Here is a 24,199-nt window from a genome sequence, read left to right as displayed (position 1 = left end):
GGCCTGCTTCAGATTCTGTGTTTCCTTCTTTCTCCACCCCTCCCCCGCTTATACTCTCTTTCTCTCTCTCTCTCTCTCTGTCTCTCTCTCTCTCTCTCTCTCTCTCAAAAATAAATAAAACATTTAAAAATTTTTGAAAAGTGCTGCCTAGGTGGCTCAGTCATTTAAGCATCCAACTTCGGCTCAGGTCATGATCTCGTGGTTCGTGACTTCAAACCCCACATAGGGCTCTGTGCTGACAGCTCAGAGCCTCAAGCCTGCTTCAGATTTCGTGTCCCCATAAATATTAAAAACATTTTTAAAGGAGTTCATTTATATAAACGAATATTTTGTGAAAGATTAAATTCATACCTATTACATCCATCATCTTTGAAGTATAAAAACTAGTTTTGGGTTTTTGTTTGTTTTGTTTTGTTTTTCCAGAACAATTAGTGTAATAAGTGTAAAAAGAAAAAAAAAACTGGTTATCATTCAAAAAGTTCCTACTTAATGAAGAAAAATACATAATTCAAAATAGAAAACATTTTTATAAACCCAATTCAGTACTCTGTGTTCTCTGAAAATGTTATTGCAAAAGGTTTCTTAGTGACTGGATTGTGACATTATGTCTTTTACCAAAAGATTGGCAAAGTAGATACTGGCCACACATGTACATATGTTGACATGATACCTGATTTCTGAGGTCTAGATATGTAGCCCCTTGTGTGTTGCCCAGCCATCCCAACTCTTGACATGTGTTTGTTTGTAATTTTCAAAGAATTTTCAGAAATTCTTTTCATTCCAATCACTAAACAACTTACTGTCCATACTGATTGTTTACTCTGCATGTTACCATGTCTTTTAATTCTTGTCCACAGCATAAAATACCTTGTTACAGTTTCTCCTAAGAATTTAGGCCATCCCCTAAGATAAGTTCTATGTAATTCATATACATCTATGAAAAGAAAGTATTTCTTTAGAGCTCCTTTTAAAAATGTATGGCTTAATTATTAAGAGGTATAGTCCTATAAGAGGAGTAATGTACAATATTTTAAATATTGTAAATGTGGAGGTACAAAATATTTTCTTAATTATTCATAAATATTCAAGGCATGTGTTTTGAGACATACTGAGTGGAAACCACTTTGAAGTTTGAGTTGAGAGTTCCTATGATATAAAAAATTACCAAATTTATTACCAAGTACTTATTTTCCCTCAAGAGAAGTCCAATAAGTCCATCATATACTCTCAAATTAGTTTTTTTGTTTTAATTTTTTTTTAATGTGGTATTTATTTTTGAAGGAGAGAGAGAGACAGAGCATGAGCGAGGGAGGAGCAGAGAGAGAGGGAGACACAGAATGAGAAGTAGGCTCCAGGCTCTAAGCTGTCAGCCCAGAGCCTGATGCGGGGCTCGAGCTCATGAACTGTGAGATCATGACCTGAACCAAAGTCGGACGCTTAACCGACTGAGCCACCCAGGTGCCCCTCAAATTACTGTTTTTCAACAACGTTCTACTTTATGTCTAATGTCCTTGAAGAATAGCAAATTGTATCTTGGAAGTTTTCTTTTTGCTTAACTGATGACTACTCTATTATTTTGAGGTGATTTAATATCAAATGTTCCTATTTCCTGTCTCAAGATTAACAGGCACAATGGTATCAAGGCCAGTACGCTCCAGCCATCTGCTTTTTTAAAAATGGTCAGTCGTTAAATGTGTGCTGTAAATAGGGATGAAACTGCTCTTACATAAATTTGTATTGTGATTTGGGTTTTGGTTTTGTTTTTTTAGCAGGTCTATGTGATATTAGTGAAGGGACTGCAGTCCCAGAGGATCGCTGCAAATCTCCAACTTCTGGTAATTTGTTTTTTTATTTTATTAAGAATTATAATCTACAGAAACCATTGTAGTGTATCAAAATTCCTTTTACAGATAAGTATTTAAAATAACACCTATAAGAAACTTTTGTGTTACATATTTATTCTAAAAATCATAACTTTTCTTTGCATTCTCATTAAGTGAAAAGAAATGTACTAGACAAAAATCCACAGCTCTTACCTGCTAAGAGTCCTATAGCTGTTCACTGGCTTTCTAATATTTACACTTTTTTAGAGAAAATATATTTTACTCCTCACCATTGGAGCAGATGGGTTAATCTGCAACCTTGTCTCTGCTCTAGGCATGCCTGGTATCATCTGGTAGAATAGTGCCCTAATTCTTGAAAAATGTGCACTTAAATATTACCAAAGATTTTTAACATTTATAATCCAGTGGTGACTGTAGACAAAATAATTGTAGGCCATATGTGTTTTTGGTTTTGGTCAAAGTGATATTTGATATAATTTTATAGCTATATTATAGCTTTTTGTCCATATTATATAGGTTTTTATGTGATCTATGTATATATAAATATTTCAGTGCAACATAATTTTTGGTACCTTTTCAGTCTCCTTAAGATTAAGAGGATCCTGAATTATTATTATTTTCAGTGGGTAGAAACTTTGCCAGTCTTGGGGCGCCTGGGTGGCGCAGTCGGTTAAGCGTCCGACTTCAGCCAGGTCACGATCTCGCGGTCCGTGAGTTCGAGCCTGCGTCGGGCTCTGGGCTGATGGCTCAGAGCCTGGAGCCTGCTTCCGATTCTGTGTCTCCCTCTCTCTCTGCCCCTCCCCCGTTCATGCTCTGTCTCTCTCTGTCCCAAAAATAAATAAACGTTGAAAAAAAAAATTAAAAAAAAAAAAAAAAAGAAACTTTGCCAGTCTTTACTAAGATCAACTTCACAATTTTAACTACCATATTAAATCATTATGGCTGGGAATATTTGTCAGCTTTGTACTGGAAAGATTGTTCTTAGCATAAAGTAATACAGTTCTTAGATAGATTTGGATCCTTCCATAGCTGGTTCTCCTACATCAGAAATCATTTTAAGCATGGGAAATATTGAGAAGTGCATTTTACTTCACTCCCTCATGTTTCAGTTTAGCATTTTATTAGACCTAGAACTGTAAAAGTTTTGTGATAATTTTCTTTTTGAAATTCCTTTTCCTAATACTACATAAGTTATAGCTTTTCTTAAGATATATCCACCTTCTGGTTTTCTTAATCTTTAAATTTCATAATTAAATTCACTCATTATTGAAACATGGAGCCATCAGAATTACATAGTTAGCACCTACTGCTAAGTCTGGACATTGGTACAGTAAACTTTGAATGATATGGAGCAAGTAATTCTATTTCTGATCTGACAGACCTAGAGTGATTTCTGAATTTGGAATTTAGAATTATAATATCTTTTCATTACTGCTGTTCTGTGTCCATCTACCTACAATACTGTTCTGGTCTTCTCACCTCTCTCTCCAAAGACCATGTGAATGCCATTGTCAATGTGTTAAGGCTGTAAGCCAAATTGGATGATTTGGATATGTAATATAGAACCCAAGTAAACTAATATTCCTCATTATCCTAAGCCAAATTTTCAACAGGTGTACAGGTGTGTGTATATGTGTGTGTGTGTGTGTGTGTGTGTGTGTGTGTGTGTGTGTATCAGTTCGGAATAACCAAAAAGAGGTATTTATAAGTATTTAAGTATACTAAAATCTCATAAGTATATAAATATAAAAAGTGCATAAAAGTAAAAACTCTCCAAATAGCTCCTTTTGTACCTGAGGAACTCAAACATTGTTGAACATTTTCAAATATATTATGCTTTTTTGTCCATGTGAAAGGACAGTATAGTTGTTTTTGTTTTTGTTTTTGTTTTTTAATTTTTTTTCAACGTTTTTTATTTATTTTTGGGACAGAGAGAGACAGAGCACGAACGGGGGAGGGGCAGAGAGAGAGGGAGACACAGAATCCGAAACAGGCTCCAGGCTCCGAGCCATCAGCCCAGAGCCTGACGCGGGGCTCGAACTCACTGACCGCGAGATCGTGACTTGGCTGAAGTCGGACGCTTAACCGACTGCGCCACCCAGGCGCCCCAGGACAGTGTAGTTTTAACATACAGATGATATGATACTGGGTATTGTTTCGAGTGAGTTTGAACTGCAAAGTAAACATTGTGACTGAAAAAATCATTGATAAATCACAAATTCTTATCTTAGATATAAAACTTAATTTATTTAGTTTAGTCTTTGACTATGCTCTGAAAGATATAAGAACTTCTGAAGAATTATATCCATTCCTGCATATGAGGCAAGACTGCTTTCACAAAAAAACATATCAAATTTTAGTAGATAGTAGTTGTGCCTGAAACGTGTTTCATAGAGCAGGAAATAGATCTCCCTCATGCATACATACTAAAACATACAGTAGAAACTAGAATAAAATTCTGGAAAACTAACCCTTTGACACTTTTTCTTACAGCTGTGTCTTTCACTACTTGTCCATTTTAAAATAGCTAATAGTAATTTTTGCTACCCATGTTGGGCCAGTTGTCTTATTCTTTGCACATTTGTAACTTTTTTGCCTTCGTTGCTTTTAGAACCCCAATAAAGGAATAATTTAGTATCCTTCCTCTCCCCAGTACATGAAAATTCTTTTAGTTTAGAATGGTCAAAAAAGAAAAAAATGGTTGGGGTAAGTTTGAGGTGAATCAGAGGAACCACAAGGCAATCGTGTTATTAAAACCATGGAAAGTAGTAATTAAATTACTAGCCTCAAATACTTCCTGCATTGTGATAGGATATCTATCTGTGTATATCTATCTATCTATCTATCTATCTATCTATCTATCTATCTATAGTTAAGTGATATAATATAGACTATTAAAACCAATATAGTTAATAGAAAATAGTGTATCTATGAGAGAAAAAGAAATGCATGAAAGTGGGTTGGAAGTTAGTGAGTCTCTCATAAATACTAGGAGAACCACTATTATAGAAGTGAAAAGTAGCCATATGTCCTTTAGCAAAATCAGTGTGTTTACTCAAAATAATAATATAGATGAGGAAAAACTTTTTTGAAAAACATTTCAATCCATGATCAAAATGGGTGATCCCAACAATTTGGCTGGTCAATATCAAAGCTCTATTCAAAAAGCATACTGAGAATATCCAAGTTATGAATATAGTTTGCCTTTTCCACTTATTTTTAAATAAACCAGGAGTCTCTCTGAAGTAGAATATTAATTCTGTCATCTTGAATTAACATAAGAAATCACTTCTTCCATTTCCACTTGATCTCTATTTCAAAGAACTCAGATTTCTTTTCTTTACTGAGCACTTTAATCATGGAATTTTGTTTTAGTACTGCATCAAAAGAGTATGTGTGTGTGTGTTTGAGTGTGTGTGTGTGTGTGTGTGTGTGGTGTCTACACATATGTGAAAATGATAAAAACATCTGTTAGGTTATTTCAGGTTGAAGAAGGCTCAGGGCCACATTAACCATGATATAAACAGTGCCTTCAGGAGTTTCCATGTACCCTAAAAAAAAAAAAAAAAACCTGTAGATAAGTTCAGTGTTTATTTTATCACAGTTATTTGGTAAATATATTCAAGTGAGATATGCTGAAAACATTTTTGGAACTTTGACAAAAATTCTGACAACCAATGATAGGCATTTTCAGTTAGGGGAAAAATAAATCCGTTTGCTTTACATTTATGGCTTCTGTTGCCTGTTACATTGGAAATAACTAAAAAACATTTTTATGATTTGATATTCATGTTTGATATGTTACCTAGCTATTGCTCTAAAATGAAATATATCACATAAAATAAGTATTAATAATTTTTTTTTACATTCCTGTGGCTAACCTCTTATAACCATTATCTTCTTTGAAAAACAAGTATATCCATCTCTACTCCTGAAAATGTTCCATCGAGTTCATTGTTACTTATGTGATATTTTTTGATATAGGATTTATAAGGATCCATAAGTGCTATTTAACAAAAATAACATGGTTTTTAAGAATAATCTTTTAAGACTATTATAGAAGTAATTGGATACTGCCAATGTTGACAGGTTTTACTTGGTCCTTGGAGAGACTTCAAAGATATTTTCCACTTGGCCAAAGAAAGCATCAGTTTGACCTTATTTATTAAGGTTCAGTACTTTCACTGGGATAAAAAAGAAAAAAAAGTAAAGAAAAACGGCTCAGTGTTTTAGAAGTGCAGTGCAGTGGGAAAAAGACGTGTGTGTGAACTTAAAATATGAGGTATTAAGTGAAGTACACATCATAGGTGAAGTATACAAAGGGTTGTTGAAATTCAAAAGGGGGGAAGTGATTTATATCGAGGAGACTGGAAATTTATGGATGAGATATCATTTGAAATGTGCTATTATGAAGAATAGATCATTTAATAATAGAAGTTGTCAACTAGAGTGCTACTTAGTAGTACATTTATAAATGAAACATTAATGTCAGAAATCAAATATAAAAAGCTAGAAACACTTTTTTTAAGGAAAAGGCAAATAAAATCTTAACAGTAAAAATATTAGATAAACTTATATTAGAAGTCGCAGCTGGAATAAAATTAACTATTTCTTACCTCATTAAACATAAGTAAGTATTTGAACATACCTAAAATTATAAGTATGATCCTCAGTTTTTAAAAGATCTCTATGGTAATAGTAGAATTTATATATGATTTTAACATTGGTATCTGGAAAGCTAACTCTGAAGTAAATTTTGTCAGTATACTTCTTGCCCGAGATTCTTAGTTCTAGATGAACCAACCTTATTCAGTTAACTAATATCGAAGAAGTTTTGCATTTTCGTTCAGAAACTGTTTATTGCTGCTTATATTGTTCTTTACCTGTTCTCTAACGTATAATGTATACCAAGATTTTTCCAAATGGTTGTAATTTATGGAGAAATCATTATAGAGTTAATATTTACATATATTAAGGAATTCTCTACCTTGAAAGATAATGAACTACTGATTACTTTTCTTACTTTAATATTATGAAAATTGTTATTGATTATATGCATGACATCTCCTCGTGGCTAATAGTATGGAAACTTACCTTAGAGGTTACCAGATTATTTTGGTTGTACTTTTCCCTGTGACAACTCGTGTTTGTGACTGACTATGTGCTTGTTCCTTCCATTGTCTTGATTCGTGTAGGTTCTTCATCACCACACAATTCAGATGATGAACAAAAAATGAATAATTTTATAGAAAAGGGTATAGTATCTTTATTTTAAAGCATTTTCTTTTAATTATGTTTAATTTTAGTTTACTTTGAATAGATTTTGACATTTTATATCAAAATATTATTTTCAGTGAAGACCAAAAGCAGAAAGTTTTCCAAGATGGTAGCCAGTGATATAGGTAGGAAATAGAAATTTCTCTTTTGTTTCTAATCCTTGCTATATGCAGTGTTACTCAACACCAGAAAATGATCTAATGCATTGCATTTTGTATATATTAATTTGTTATTTCTATGCTAAGCAATAATCTCTTGGGCTGTTTCTTCTAAACTCATTGGGGCAATAATTATTGAAAATCAGTTAAATTGGTGTTGCAGTTTTTTCCTGACTTACAATGTGAATTATTCTGTTTTTATTTTGGCTTTATTTAAAATAAAGCAGGGTTCAATTTATGTCGTAAATAGTACAGTTTTATACCAAATTTTGAGATTTTTCCTTTATAGTTTTTATTTGTATTTTCTCCTACCTTTTTCCCATCCTTCTCAAATTTTTACAATCCCCAATTTCAATGGTTCTCTAAAATATTGACTCTGTAATCTGCACTGCCCTGGAGTTAAATGGGAATTTTCTTAAGACTCTCCCCCCAAGCCCCACAAGTAAAACTAAGTGATGGAGAGTATTTTATATTAATCTCTTCGGCTGTTTTTATGAGTATACTTTGAATTGAATTACCCAGTCTAAGGTTTTCAAAGTTTAAAATTAGAAAACAAAATACATAATCAAACTTTGGGGATATAATCAAACTCTAGGATTTTTAGTTCGTCATAAAAATTTGAGTATTCACTGAAGATTTTTAAAGGCTTGAGAAGTACTGTTTTACAAAAAGAATAAATTTAATCTTCGATTTAAACCCACAATTTTTATTATACTGTTTTTTGTTATTTATTTCCTCTGAAATGCGTATCACGTGTTCCTTGAATTATATTAAATGAGGAGCATTTCTAGGCAGCTGAAATAGATTTACCTTTGGTCAACTGATAAAGTTTAATATATAGTAAAATTAAATTGCCAAAATTCTCAGAAGTAGCGTCTATATTGTCTGCATATTGTAAATTGAACCCTGTTTAGTCATGTTAACGTTGGCTGACTGTTAGCACGTCTGGTCATTTTTTAAATAAGATGGTTTATTCTTGGGCAAAGGGCTCTTCATATATGGGGAATTGATTATCTCTTTGTGGTTTTATAGTGAATCAGTTGGTAATAGTTAAATTGCTTTAATTATGTACTAGCACTATCGCATAATACTTTTCAACCAAATTTTTTATACTATATTTTGTCTTAATAGTACTTACTGTCATATAATGTAAAAAGTTGTAAGAGACCTTCCTACATACACTTTTGCAAAGAATTTTTATGATCTATCAATTATCTAGGAATTTTACCTTACATAAAAGGAACTTTGTATATGATTACATTTTTTTGAATAATTTCTCTGTCTGAATTTTGATCCTGTATTTGCTTTGTTAACTATGTGTTGACTAGCTCCTCTGTTTTTTTTCTGTTGTGAATAGAACACATGACATGGAATATCTGAGTTTGAATATTTGAAAGTTTTCAATTAACAAATTTCTTAGGATTAAGAACATTACTAGAAGGAAGGATAGTTCTTTGGTAATGTTCTTGCTTTTTATGTTGTTGGCAAGTTTTTGTTTTTGTCATGCCAGTTTTTACATTTTTTGGGAAACACATTGACTTTATTCACCATTTCAACGGTTAGGTTAGTTACAGTTATACATAATTATTTTACATCTTCAGAAACTACTGCTCCTGTTTTATATGTAATTTTGTTTGGTAATCTTCCAATATAGGTTTTAATCCCAACAGATTTACAAGAAAAGCTCTCTTCTCAATTTTTCCTTTGTTCAAATGGAGACTGCTCCATTTTAGACTGTAAAGTTTTTACAGTTAAAAAAAAAAAAGGAGTTTATCTTCCTACATTAGTGTCTAGTTTTGTAATAAGAGTTAACATAAAATATGCTATTGAAAGCACAATAAAATGTCAGTGAAACATTGCGGAGGGGGGGGTTGGAGAAACTCCTACAATCTCCTGAAGACCTCTCTGTCAAGACATATTTTCTGCGTAAAGTTTATGGTGTCAAAAGTGCTAAGATTCCTTGAGCATTCTGAGCTCACTGTGTTCCCTATCATGCAGTCCTGTACTTGCTCTGAAGTTCCCTGGGCCTCATCAAATTACCACCTCTTTCTTCCTCAGTCTACAGACATTTATAGCTTCAACTTTAGGAAGTTATGAAGTGGCCTCATAAAAGAAGGCATTAAGAATTAAGTCTAGACCCCTAAGATTGACACTGGTTAAAAAAAACAAAACAAAACAAACAAAAAACCCTCCTTGCGTGGGAGACTGACTGAATGTCTTGGCTCTGATACTTTGTTTCTGAAGCTTTACCTTTTCTTTGAAAGTAACTGCTGCCGATATTGGAGGAGTAGGGAGCAAAATGTCATTCTTAAACAATCTAACCCAAGCTTGGAAAATCAACCCCCCTTTTTTTTTTTTTTTTTACTGCCCAACAGAACAGCAGAGTTAGCTGAGATGATAACAGTATTTTAAATATGTGTGTGTGTGTGTGTGTGTGTGTGTGTGTGTATGTGTATACATATATATATATACTTAAAAATTACAATTTTTCTGACACTGTGCCAGCCCTTTATAAATAATATTTCTTATTTAACCCATTCAGTGTAACTGCATTGAGCTACTTACTATTTCCCTGTTTCACAGAAGGGGAAACTGAGAGATAGAGTGTAAGTAATGTATCTGTTGGTTACATATCTAGTGAATGATGGGACCAGGGTTTACACCCAGGTAGTCTGACTTCACTATCTGTCCTTTCAACACTGTGCTGTATTACCTCTTAAGACAATTTACTGGAGTCTGGAAGGATTCAAAAACAGATCTGTTATGTGGTTTGTAACTAGATATTCTGGTTATGACCCTGTTCTATCCACATAGTAACCTAGAAAAAAGGATGACTCATGCTAACTTATGCCCTCGTACCGGATCACGGTTGTCATCTTGGTGCCTCTCACCCAAACGTAATATACAGTGCCTGGAAGTTTACCTTTCTCAAAATTCAGACTCAAGGAGAGTAACTACAGCAAACAGTAGAGTCTCGTAACCCATCTACCCAATGCCCAGCTTCTTTGTTTCCTGGCTGACAGCTAACTCAGGTAAATGATACTGACAGTGACTTCCTTATTCATGCATAAGAACAGCAGCCTAAAAAGGCATAACTTTAGCCTTAGGAGTTCAACAGCAAAAATACAGCAGAATATAATGCAATTGCAGCATCCCTAAAGAAAGGTTACATGTATGTAATACACAGATAGTGATTTGTTTTGCCTGTTCATACTTGATGATTAATTTTTGTTAGTAAAATCTTAATGATCAGTATTTCCAAAATCAGTCTTTCCTGTAGTGGTAACCATTTCTGTAAATCATTTAGAAAATAAGAGTGGTTATCAATTTATTATTTGCTTATTATTTATATTTTACAAAGCTTTGGAAATGCAAAATTCTGTAAAACTTTTTGTTATCTTACGTTTGTATAAAAAGTCCTAAAATGTATGTCTTTGTTAAAGTGTTAATCAAATTTTTCGTGGTACCTTATGAATAAAATATGGTCCAGATGCTAGCATTGTTTGGTAGATTTTGAAACTACATGATCAACCTTTTCTAAAGATTATTAGTTCTATTTCATTATGATTCTCTTTCATTGTGAAAGATAGATTTCTAGCTGGATCCTGTCCATGTTCCCTATTATTACTAATTTTCATACAGAAGGAATGATTACATGAAACTGTGAGGGGGAAATAATAACTAGAGATTAAAATATAAAGATACAAAAGTGTAGTGACTTAATGAGTGCTGTGCCAAAACAGATAGAAATCAAAGCTCCATTTAATGAGCACCGTTCCAGACACTATAGATATTTTTCAGGTTGTATTTGTTAACCTAGGGAGGATTGTACCTCTTTTTAATCTCTCGGATTCTAGGTTAGCAGTTTTTTGGGTAATGAATGATTTTCTTTTTTTTTTTTTTTAATGTTTATTTATTTTTGAGACAGAGAGAGACAGAGCATGAACGGGGGAGGGTCAGAGAGAGGGAGACACAGAATCCGAAACAGGCTCCAGGCTCTGAGTGGTTAGCACAGAGCCCGATGCGGGGCTCGAACTCACGGACCGCGAGATCACGCCCTGAGCCGAAGTCGGACGCTCAACCGACTGAGCCACCCAGGCGCCCCTGAGTGATTTTCTTTTTTAGCAAAAACTAATTTTTGAAGTCAATTGATCAATGAAAATAATGATCATTAGTCCAAGTATTGTTTTCATTAGTTCTCTTTTACATGAGTCCCAGTGATTCCTTCTTTAAAAGTGTTCTAAGCCAACTTAAATGGATTCATAATCATTATATTCTAAATCACTAACTCATTAAATTCTATAATTTTGAATCTGCTCAAGCTCCCTTATTTTTCAAGAAGAGAGATTGGGCCTCAAAGAAGTTAAGTTGCATATCCAAAGTCATGTCCCATAGTAATGACCTAGTCAGGACCAGAATCCAGGTCTCTTGAACTCTTGTTTTACCTATAGCGTGTCTTCACTCGTATGCTTTCTGGCCTCTTTTTCTTGTGCTATTTTCCGAATTCTTTTATATTTACATTGAAAAATAAATTCTCAGAGGCCCATTTGGAGTTTGCCATGTGAATACGAAGGTATGCACCAACTTAATGAAGTAGAATTTTAAGTTACAAAGTTATTCTAATTCATGATAAAACTCAAATTAGTACTGATAGTTCTACATTATATTCCCCAATATTGAATCTCAAATGTGTGGCTGTTACTTCTGTAGAAGTTCATCTTTATAGTTAATCCCTCATGTGGCTTTTAGAAGACGAGAAGCTCATCTTGAAAGAGAAGATGAAAGACGAGTCAAGTGTGCAGGTAAGATTACTCTTCCTCAGTTTGTGAAGAACTAAATTGTTTACAGTTAGGTACTTTGAAACTATTATACATGTCTGAGTTTTTCTAATGAGTTCTTTTTCTTTTTCAGGATGACTAAAATCTGAAGAGTATGGCATAGTGTGTATTGGGTTTTCATTTTGTTTCCGAATGTATTTTCTGTCAAACTTCATAATAAAATCTCAGCAAAGTCTGTTTGTCTTTTCTCTGTCAGTATTTCCTGTGTATGCATTTCTTTCTCCATAGAACTGTCTTTTCCTTACATTGGAAGAATGTAAAATGATCTTCTAGAAGTAACTTCCTGTTTGGTTCATAACATAAAATCAGTCCAAGCTAAAGTTAAATTAGTGAAATAATTTCAAACGTCATCTTTTTGATGAATAGGCCCGTATTTAATTTGCGCTCTTTTTCTCTTTATTTCATTTGTGAGAAAATTCTGCTGCTTTCTGTAGAAGTAAAATTCCAGTGACAGTTTGTTTATTCATTTATTTACTCATTCATCACCATGTTCATTGACCAAACATTAAGTGCTATACACAGAGACAGTATTTTGCAAGATAGATTTTATTTCCAGACTCATGGAATTTAGATTTCAACATGGGAGATAGACATTGATATTATTAGGTCTGTTGGCTATTAAAATAATGTGTGATAAGTGGTGAGAATCTCTACTTCTTGGTCCTCCTTTTTCCCTTGGCTTCTTTGCCATATCCTATAAGTTGAGTTTTAGTTTCTTTATTGTTACGGGGTTTTTTTATTTAATTTGCATACATTTCAACATTTTGCTTGAAAAGAGTGGTTTCCACTCATAGGAGAGCAGAGACTCAGGTTTATAGCCTGCCAAGACACAGCTCTGATACCAGTTTTCTTCAGATTGAAGAAACTTTATTGTCATTCCTATCATTTCTTCTGTGGACAAAAGTATAGAAAAAGAGATCTGGTTTATACTCTCCAGTGACAAAAGATTTCAAAGCAAGGAAGATATTGGGTATAAAGAGCAAAAGTTGAAGAATGCACAGTTGAACATGAGAGGAGCAGACAACTTGTCTTCCAAGAACTCATTCAAATTATGTCTTCAGTTTGAAAGCTGCGATGGAAGTTCAGTAACTTCAAAGCATGCGTGGAAGTTTCTGTATACACGCAGTGAAATCAGCTGACAAGGTAACTGGGTTGGCAAGTGCTTCTGAGACCCCTGAGAAGTAAAAATGTGATCATCAAAAAATCCTAGATAGTCTGTGACTGCTTCATCCACAGAATGATCCCAGGGTACAGAGTGTCGGCCGGGTGGCCTGACTAGAGGTTCTTCGGATTGGATCTGCTGCTTGTGGACCTGCCATCAAGGAGGTTGACTAAACAGACCTGAAAACAAGTATATTTCCCGGAAGTCACAAAAATTCAAAGATAAAAACATTTGGCCTAAATTTCAACATTAGACCTTAGGTTTGGGACTTCGCCTTCCACAACTGTAAAGCTAGTCAGACTGGATGATGAGCTCTTCTTTCTAGGCGTTGAGCAATAGGCAGCGTAGGGCTGCCACCCTTGAAAGAAGGGGAAGTATGAAGCAAGCCCCACAACCTCTCCAGGTTTCTGCCGTGGAACACTTGCCTGTTGCAGTGCAGGGTGGGTAGAATTCAGGCTAAGGTGCAGTCCCATCCAGCTAGGGAGGCAGAGGTTAGAGTTCTGGGCTGCTAACATGGCTGCAGTGTGTGAGTTAGTGTGCTAGAGAGGAAGGAACCGCACAGAGGGAGACTCCTAGAGGTCTGTGTGCGGGTTCACCTCCAGTTCAGCTCCAGGCTAACACTGTACCTGAGCTAGACCGTACGTCACAAGGCCTAGCACCAGCCACCTGCTCTAAGGCTGAGAGCTGACAGGGATACCGGCAGTCACCCAGTTCTGGGAGTTGTTGACATTAGACCCTGCTGAGCACCTTGGTGATTCTCTTGATATCCCGACAAGGCCCTCCATAAGAGTAAGGATCACTTCTTAGCATAAAAGCCATATCCTAGAACTAAGTTCAAACTGAAATAGACCTGCTCTAACAAAGAATAAAGTGAAGCCTGATCAAACCAAAGGATTCTCCAGTAGTTTAATGGCAAGGTGTAGAGCAAAGCTCACCACCTGTGAAGATGGATGACACAATACAGACTCCCTTCAACATATTATCCACTCTGTCCAGCATTCAATCAATGAGAAGTTCCTGGGCATGTGAAATAAAGATTCAAAGTCAAAAGTAGGAAATTGTGACCCATAATAAAGAAGTTGGGGCATCTGGGTGGCTCTGTTAGTTGCACACCTGACTCTTGATTTTGGCTCAGGTGATGATCTCATGTTTCATGCATTCAAGCCCTACAAGACCTCCGCTCTGACAGCATGGAGCCTTTGGATTCTCTCTTGCCCTCTCTGTCTCTGTCCCTCCCCTGCTCTCTCAAAAATGGAAAGAAAGAAAGAAAGAAAGAAAGAGAGAGAGAGAGAGAGAGAAAGAAAGGAAGGAAGAAAGAAAGCAAAGAAGAAATTAGAAACAGACTTCAAGATGAACTAGATGCACAAATTAGCAGCTATGGATTTTTAAAGCAGCTGCTAAAGTATGTTTTAATATTGAGAAGAAAAAAAATGTCCATAAAGAGTGAACAGAGAGAATATCAGCAGAGAAAATAACAACTTTATAATGAATAAAATGAAGTCTAGTACTGTAAAGTTCGATATCTGATGCATAAAATTACCTGGATGAGTTCAGTATCACTGGATAGAGACTGTAGAAGAAAGGCTATGGAACCTGATGACAAATACAAACACAGTGTGCAATGCTGAAGATTTAAATCCCTTCCCCCTCCTTTTGCTCTTCCCCTTGCCAAAAGATAGACAAGTTACATTAAAAGGTAGGCGATAATCTGGCTTTAGATTTCTTAGCTATGTAGCTACATGCAAAGCTGTAAGAAAATGGAGCAACTTGAGTTTTGAGGAGGTAGAGTTGTGAATTGGGATTTTCTCTGATTCATGTTTTTTAACAAGTTTGTAAAAGATTATGTTTATATGCCTTTCTTTTAAACTTAAAAAAAAAAGCTGCTACTTAAAGACATACTTTAGAAGACCTTGGGATGTGGAGACAGTTGTACTAGAAATGATTGTCCTTTATGGAACTCTCTTCTAAGGAAATAATCAAAATATGTGCAAATATTTTTGTACATTTTTGCCATATGTATTGGAAAATACCTTATTGTTGAGTAAGTGTTCATATAAGTAAATATGCAACCATTAAAATATACTAACAACTGATGTAAGGAAATGCTTTTTTTAATAGTGAGGAAAAAAGCAAGATACAGATTTGTATACTAAATAAAAATTTATATTAAGTGGCAGGAAATATGGAAAATTTTGTCTCTTGATTGTGGGAATTCATGATGGCCTTATTTTTCTGTTTGTATATTTTCCAAAATTTCTGTAAAGAACACATAATTCAAACCTTAAAAAATTAGATCCGTGTGTATAGGGGGACAGTTAGAAGAGATTAATCTGATAATGCCTGTGAATCTATTAATTGAGACTTTTTCATCTAAAAATTCTAATTATAAACATGGAAGAAAGAATGTAACCTTTAAAATATTTTGGGAAGGTGCTCACTTTAGCACCACATGTTACTAAAATTGGAGCAACACAGAGAAGATAAGCACGGCCCCCTGCACAGGGATGACACACAAATTTATGAAGCTTCCATGTTTTAAAAAATAATAATAGAATATTTTGGGGAAAGATAAAAAAACATTGTCCCAAGTGAAAGATGACTTACACGAGAGTTTATGCCATGATATCATGCATATGAAATTCTAGACTAGGCAAAACTGATCAGTGGTGGGGAAAACACGTCAGAGCAATGGTTATTTCTAGGGACAAGGACAGGAATTGATTGGGAAGAATATGCACGGTCTTTCTTGGATCATGATGAATTTCTATATCTTGTTAAGGATTTGAGTTATGTAGGTGTGTACATTGTCAAAACTCAATATATATTTAAGATCTATTCATTTGTATGTAAATTTTACATAACAAAAATACCGCCAACAAAAAGGTGGGGAACAAATAGTTTTGTGAAAATGTACAAAGTCTACTCCTTGCTGGCTTTATCCTCATATCCTATGGTCTTAGATAAGTATTCCAGAGTAATAAGATAGTTATAAATTCAATGTACTCTAGTTAGCACCTCGTGCTTGCTTCTCTTAATACTTGCTACATTGCACTGGACTTATTTCATACCTCGAATGGACTGTGAACTCTTGGAGGGCAGGAAATCCCTGCCTTCTGGCACATAGCTGGCGTGTGCCCAATAAATATTTAATAGGTTAATAAGTAAGTATCCCTCGGCCCTTGTTCCCACCTCTTACCTGTAACAAAAATGTTTCTCTATTCTATTCGTTACAATTATTAGTTCTGTATCTTTTTTTTTATAATATTAATTGGTAAGTGGAATTAACAAAATAGCAAAGTTAATCTTTTAACATTTGTTATTTCAAGTTGTTTGTTCAAGGGGCTTGCTTAAAATTGTACCAAAATGTTACAGTAGTGTGGCTTAAATACCTGTCTTTGAAAACTATGATTGAGTTTGTGGTCAGGTTGTGGGTCTCCAGTTGCAAAGTGTTTTAGGAGGAAATATTAGACACTATAATTAAATCATTTTGTGACATTTATAGTAAAGTTACTACAGTAAAAAAAAAAAAAAAGCTGCCTTGTCATTATTGTGTGGTTCTAACCTCAATAAAATGTCAAAGTTAGACCAACGGAAGATTTATTTGAAAGTTGGTTAGTTATATTCAGAGATTTTTTTTTACATGATAAATTAATGCTAGACAAAAAAATATTGTATTTTATGGGAAAGAGTAACTTAAGTTTTTAAATATTTGAGAATTTTACATAAAAGGATTTCTAGTAGAAAATCCTGAGGGAGATTGAAAACATACACTTAAGAAATTCAGAAAGAAATTTCATGCTAGTGAAATTTTTTGGCAGAAATATGTATATGGTTATTGAGTGAAAACTTCAACAGATACATTTCTAATTGACAAAAGTTACTTAATACATTTTAATTTAATGAGGACGAATGATATAGCTTGTAAATTATTCAAGTCCTTTATCTTTGTTATGCTTAGCTATATATTGAATTTAGTTTTTGAAACAAACTTAAAAGATGTTGAAGTTCAGTGGTGCATTACTGTTCCATACTTATGTCCTAAAGTGTTTTTTTTGTTTGTTTTGTTTTGTTTTGTTTTTTTCCATTTTGTTGTTTTAGTTACTCGGAACATTATCACAGAATTAGACTAAAGGAATGTTGGGTAGTTTACAAGTATATTAGTAGCCCATTAGGATAGCATTTTACAATTTATTTAGAAATCATTGCATTTGTTTATTATTAATAACCAGCATTTATCAAATCCGTATTGTGTGTCAGGTGTCACGCACAGCGCTTTGCTTACATCATCTTGTATAATCTTCACAGCTATGAAATTGGCATTATTATCTATCCTTTTTTAACAAATGAGGAAATTTCAGGTTTAGAGAGGCAAAGTAATCGGCCTAAGGTCACACACACTTGGTAGTTGGATGAAGTGGCTTCCATCTCAGGTTTGATCTGATGCTTAATCAAGTCCTAACCACTACATTTTACAAACTAAGTATTGAAGCTTGTCCTGGGGATGTTTACAGTGAACTAACACATATATATGCATACTGGGTTTGCTCAATTAGTTTTGGTTCCTCTCCTGAAGTTTCTTTTGGTCTAGGGATCTGGTTCCTCAAAGTGTGGTTCATAGACCAGAAGCATTGGCATTTCCTGGGAACTTGCTGGAAGTGTAAGATCTCAGGCCCTAGTCCAAGAGTATAGAATCCGAATCTGATTTAACAAGTTTGCCAGGTGATTGGTGTGTACATTCAAGTTTTGGATAAGCACTGGCCTGAAAGAATAACTGGGTCAGAGTAGAGTAGTGGAGTCTAGAGAGGCATCGGCATCATCCGAGTCATATCTTTATACTCTACCAGACTGATTTTTTGAATACTTCAGATAACATGTTTATTATACAGATGTTATTTATCAGTCTATATACATTGTACCTATGATATTTGGTGAAAACCTTTGAATTCTTTTGAAAGTATTAATACTATATTCTAGAAGATGGTTTTGGGAGTATAATATCTTCTAATTTTAGGGAATTGGATATTAAATACAACAGCAACCATTTATATAAAATCAACTAACTGTAGGTTTCACTGGCTAGTTTTGTAGTAAATTTTATCTTTTAACTGACATTGATTACATCTGGGTGAAAATGGGATAGGACTGATTTTATATTTGACTCATTTTTATTTTTTAAAAGATGATGATTAATGAAACTTGGAAATGAAAACTTGATTTCCCCCACCCCTTCCCAGTTTGCCTAATGCCTCTTGCCTAATACTGGATTTGTCATTTTTTTAGATGTGGAAGTTATATACTATGACTGGATTTCTCTTTGTTTACATGGCGCCCTTATGGACTAGCAGGGTCTGTGCTTTAAGTATCTCTTAACGGCCCAAAATTTAACCCAATATATGCATTCATGTATTAACAAGTGCTTTTTCGGTATTTTACATAGGAAGCACTATTCTGTTATGCATGCATTGCCACTAACACAATAGATATAAAGAACTCCTAACTTTAAGTCACTTCCTAGATTAAGGCAATAACTGACTTTGAGGATGGAAAGTGAATTCCAGTAAGTTTATAATAGGCTTTTTTATTATTCTGATGCTAAATTAGAAATTGACATACACAGAGTTTATATTTTTGTAAATACCATAATTTTAGATTGAGCATGACTTTCGTCTTTCACTGACATGTAAATAGCGGTGTTAATGTATATCCAGAATAGGTGAACCCAGATAGTTTTATAGTCAAACACTTAAATTTAATCTTAGATAGAGGTTGTCCTATGTTCTAAAGATTAACTTAAAAAATAATGAGCTCAGTGGCTATGAAGATGAGCTGGAAAGGTTTTATTATATCGATTACCCAAACTCAGTCTTCTGCCTCTGTTGTCCTTATCTGCATCTTCCTACTAAGAAATGACTTTGCTTCTCTTAGAAAAGCCTAACCCTTTCCTGTGAGCCTGAGAAATAATTAACAGTTAGAATTTAAAAAGCTTTCTTGAAGTAAGAGCTTCACGCACACAAAGATAGTGTACCAAGTAAGTACAAACTTCTTAAAAAATTGAAAATAAGATTTACTTTCCACCCATAATATTATTAATCATATTTTAATTATCTTAGCATCTAGATGTAGTAATAAAAGTATTCACTTCTATCTGGAAGAGCAGTTGGTATTAATAAATATGAATCATATACTCTTCAGAACTTTAAAAATGCGTTTTATTTTTCAGCAAAGATGTCAAGGAAGTTAAGCTTGCCTACTGACCTAAAGCCTGACTTAGGTAAGTAAAATAAATAAATGAATAAAATCCACAGTAGTTAAACTCCCTTCAAGGGGAAGACCAGGAAATCAGAAGATTTAAAATTATGATAGACTAGATTTTTATCAGAAATCAAGTTTAAAAGGAGTAAGAAGTTTAAGGATTAATAGCCTCTAGAATGTCATCTGTAAATTATAAAAGATTATAATTTCAAGCAAACCAAAATAATATATTTTCTCAGTTCTCATACTTTATTCTAAACAAAATTTAGTATAAGATTGAAATTTGTGCAATTTCAGATTAAGTTCTATTAAAAGTTATTATGTCCCATTTAACTATCTGAAAACTTACTTGAACTTTATAAACTTACAACATTTTCACAGTAAATTAGTTTTCTGTATTACATTGAATTTCTCGTATCAAGAATCATTATTAATTTTGGTGATAATAAATTGGGAAGTATTCCTTTTTCTATAGCACTTTCTTTACAACTAATGCACTAGGTAAACAGAATGAATTCATTCACACATTCCTTTTGCTTTATACCAGCTCAAAAACAGCTCCCTGATATCACAGAATAGGGACAAATGACATTCCAATAAAGATAAAAATAAACTTGCAACATTTCTTTTTAAATAACTCACCTTTTTTTTAATTTCAGAAATCGCAATTATTTTTAATAAAAAGTAGACTGGCTGAAGATGATTTCACCCATCTTTGTCATAGAAATAACTAGATTTCCTCCCTTGCATTTGCTCACACCCATTATCTTTTCACTATTTATTCCTTAGATTCCTTGACTATCTTTTTAAGTAATACAAACTTAGATATTGGCCCATTTCACCATTCTAATTTTAGCATTTCCACGTCATAGTCTTATCTCAGTTGTACTGATAGAGAGCATGTGATTATTAGTGAGAAGGCATAATATCTTCCGTTGTCCGAGTACAAGGTTCCATTCCTGAACATAAGGAAAAACAGTTTAGTAGAATCCTGTACTAACACTGATGTTAAGGGAACCAGAATTAATTCTAGAGTGTAGGATAACGTATGTTTTGAGAAGGGAATAGTTCCCTTCACTATATAAATGACAGATGTAATTTGAAACCAAGTGAATCTGAGAGGCAGTTTTCATCAGACTAAGAGGCCCATAATTTCATTAACACTAAATACTGTGAGTTAAAATGTTTTTGTCTCTTCTAGTATCTTAAAAATATGAGACAACATATGTAGAAGTACTTTTAAAATTCATAAAAAGAGTATAATTATTTTTAAAAAGAATATTCACACTTATAAATTATGTAAGTAATGTAATCAGCAGGTATACTCCATACTTATTTGTAGATCATCTTTATGAAGTTCATGTTTTAGCTTACATGCCCATGTATTTCACTGCCCTAAGCCAATAACTGATTGCTACATACCTTGGAACAGTCTCTGTGCTACCTAAGTAACTTCCCTTCGTGTCATTGTGCTGCTAAACTATTTTTAGAGATTCTTAGCTGGTAATTGTTTTATATTGGCTGGGGAGTCAATGGGAAACAACAACTCTATTGATAGGCTCAAACTGTCAGATGTTCCCAAAGCAGCTGAAGCTGGTGGGACTATTCCTGCAGCTCTGGAACCTTCTGTGACTAGAATTCACTTTGGCTTATAAGGAAATTGTGCAACATTGCACTTGTACTATATCTTCACCATCCTATATTCTATGGCCCAGTCTCAGGAACCATGGGTGATATTGTTAGACCTCTGATGTTACTTTTCAAGTGTCAACCACCAGAGGGGGAGGAAAAAATTAGACTTTTATACCTTGATGTGAATTAGTTTTAGGTCCTAGAATTTACCCTGACCAAACTCATCTCTTGGCATTATGTTTTGACGGAGGGAATAAAATATTACATAAAGCTCTGTGGGAAGGAGAGGGGAATATACATAGGTAGAATGTTCTAAGCATCCAGAGTAACATGAAAGCAATAATTTTGTGACATGCTTGTAACACCTACAGTTGGATGGCATTAATGACAAATGTTATCTGAGTTTAGATCTTCCAGAAACACCCCATGTTCAAATATATTTTTTGTATTTAAAGACTGAACTTTAATTCTCAATAATAATCCAAACCCTCCCTTTGTATATTGGTGGTATGACTAATCCCTTGTTTATATGGAGTTGCCTAAGAAAGTTTTGGACTTGGACATGACTCAAGTCCTGACTCCTACTAATTAGCTTTGTCATCCTGGGAAAGTTATTTAGCCTAAGTGTCTGTTTTATTATTTGTTATATTGTGGTCATAAAACTTTTCACAGTTGTTAAGTGGATTCAATAGAATGATAAATGTAAAGTGTTAATGAGAGTATGTATCCTATGGTAGGCCTTGCTTAGCGATAGCTATTTTCATTTCTGCTCTTAATAAAATTTCTATTCCGTTTGTTTAGCTTGCCCAATTTCTAAGATTCAAGCCACAAAGATCGACAACATGTGATTTAACAGTAGTATAAATTATAATTCATGAACTGCTAAAAATTCTAACTGGTTTTCAAACAGTTCTGGACATATAGAATTTTGTAAGTTCAGGGATGCCTGGGGGGCTCAGTAGGTTAAGCATCCAACTCTTGATTTCGGCTCAGGTCAAGATCTTGCACTTCGTGGATTGGAGCCCAGTATTGACTCTGAACTGACCATGTGTGGCCTGCTTGGGATTCATTCTCTCTCTCTCTCTCTCTCTCTCTCTCTCTCCCTCTCCCTCTCCCTCTCTCCTCTGTCTGCCCCTTCCCCACTCTTTCTTGTGCCCGTGCACTCTTCTCTCTCTCAAAATAAATAACCTTGAAAAAAAGGATTTTGTAAGTTAAATATTGATTCTGATTCATTTCATTTTCAGAGTTTCTTTGGTGATCTAATTTTTATAGAGAAGTCATAATACAAATGCAGTTGGAGCTTATGAATTTAATATAAATTATTCCATTAAATTAAAACACTGTTTATTTGTCCTGTAATTAACATTTGAAGTATAGATAATGTTGTGAATCACCTATTGTAATTTTAACAGTAGATAACAGTAAGAAATTTTACACAGATTAATTGATAATGAAATTTATATTATCAAATTTTCTTATCAAATGTATATTTATATTAGATTTTCTTATATTATCAAATTTTTATGGATTTCTGTCTTTACACTAGGTCACAACTGAAAATATATGTCCAATCACCTTGCATGTGTATGTTTCGTTAAATATTTTATTTATTGATTGATTTTTATTTAAATTTTAGTTAACACACAGTGCAATATTGATTTCATGAGTAGAATTCCGATTCATCACTTAAATTCAACACCCAGTGCTCATCACAAGTGCCCTCTTTAATATCTATCAGCCATCTACTAAATTTAAATTTTCTACTATTTGGGGCACCTGGCTGGCTCAGTTGGTAGAGCATGTGACTCTTCATCTCGGAGTTATAAGTCTGGGCCCCACATTGGATGTAGCAGTCACTTAAAATTTAAATAAAATAATTAAATTTCTACTATTTTACTAAAATAACTTTGAAAACTTCAGAGTTAACATTTGGAATCAATTTATATATTTAACATTACCACACTCATCCAGTAATGAGCTTTTGCTTATGGAAAGTTGTTACATTTACAGGAAGAAGTAGTTCTTTTTTACTGTGTCAAACAGGGTATACAGGTAAAAGAGACATGTTTAGGAACTATAGTTAGAGATTGCCCATCCTGTTGCCATAACTAGTAGCTTTATTATTTTCAGAGGCCAGTGATAATCAAAATTCTGTTGTATATAATTACCATTTTGGGAAATATTGTCAATGTATGAATCTAAATTTGATTACAAACGCTTTTAGAGGAGGTACAGTTAGGATTCATTTATACGTTTTTTATTTAATAAAATACATTTTAAAAGACTTGAATGTGTTTTCATTTTTCATGACATATGAAGTCATTTCTTTCATGATAGCACTGAAACTATGTGATTGGAGGAAATATTTATTAGATATGAACAGTAGAAAGTACTAGAAGTTTTAATATCCCAAAGTTGTTGCACCAGCACATACCATTTTAGATACTTCACCTACAGATCTGTCTTCAGCAAGTATTTGTTGGATATTAGTATATGCCAGACACTATGCTAAATCCTACAGGGCATCAAAATGACACAGCACCTGTACTCAAGAAACTCAGAGTCACTTGAGAGTGAGGCCTAAGACAAGCCCAAAAGAACTACAGAACAAATGTACTCTTAGTGCCATGGGAGAGAAAAAGCTATCGAGATTCAAAAAAGAGAAAAACCATATACAATTTTCGGGGTCGAGATAAACTTCATGAAGATGACAGTACCTGAGATAGCAAATAAGCATGATCTTGATAGGTAGAGAAAAGAGTGAGACACAAGAACCAGTCAGAAAGAAATCACAAGCAAAAGTCTAAAGTAGGTGAGTGCAAGGTAGGTCTGGAGAACAACGAATGACTCATTTTGTTCTCTCAAGGTACTGAAAGCAGGGTAGCATTGGAAGATAGGGCCACCAAGGAGAGTTGGAAATATTTTGTGGAGAGTCTTAAAAACCTGAGTAAAATATTAAGCATGCTCAAATAAAGAGGAGCCACCGAAGAGTTTTTAAATAGAAGTGATAGAATTATGACTGTACCTTGTAAAACT

General features: G+C 34.0%; 1 protein-coding gene, 1 long non-coding RNA gene and 1 other non-coding gene across 3 annotated transcripts in view; all 3 read left to right on the top strand.

Moving 5' to 3' along the window:
• The window catches only part of STXBP5 (syntaxin binding protein 5), a 170,574-nt gene that overhangs the window by 110,634 nt on the left and 35,741 nt on the right, over positions 1 to 24,199 (top strand). Inside the window, exons 19-22 of the mRNA XM_040448625.1 lie at positions 1,770 to 1,835; positions 7,040 to 7,099; positions 7,199 to 7,246; positions 19,500 to 19,550. Coding sequence (XP_040304559.1) covers positions 1,770 to 1,835; positions 7,040 to 7,099; positions 7,199 to 7,246; positions 19,500 to 19,550 — 225 coding nt within the window. The remainder of the gene's footprint in view (positions 1 to 1,769; positions 1,836 to 7,039; positions 7,100 to 7,198; positions 7,247 to 19,499; positions 19,551 to 24,199) is intronic.
• LOC121013341 (uncharacterized) lies at positions 11,343 to 16,811 on the top strand. The gene is made up of 2 exons (XR_005782645.1): positions 11,343 to 12,081; positions 12,191 to 16,811. It is a non-coding gene; the product is annotated as an uncharacterized LOC121013341 (long non-coding RNA).
• On the top strand, positions 15,710 to 15,818 carry LOC121013510 (U6 spliceosomal RNA). The gene has a single exon (XR_005782748.1). It is a non-coding gene; the product is annotated as a U6 spliceosomal RNA (small nuclear RNA).

The sequence above is a fragment of the Herpailurus yagouaroundi genome, unplaced genomic scaffold, assembly GCF_014898765.1.
Source record: "Herpailurus yagouaroundi ecotype Mexico unplaced genomic scaffold, PumYag 198, whole genome shotgun sequence".
In the NCBI taxonomy this organism is placed as follows: Eukaryota; Metazoa; Chordata; class Mammalia; order Carnivora; family Felidae; genus Herpailurus; species Herpailurus yagouaroundi.
The sequence above is the reverse complement of the archived record's forward strand: the minus strand, read 5'-3'. Positions and strand labels throughout refer to the sequence as shown.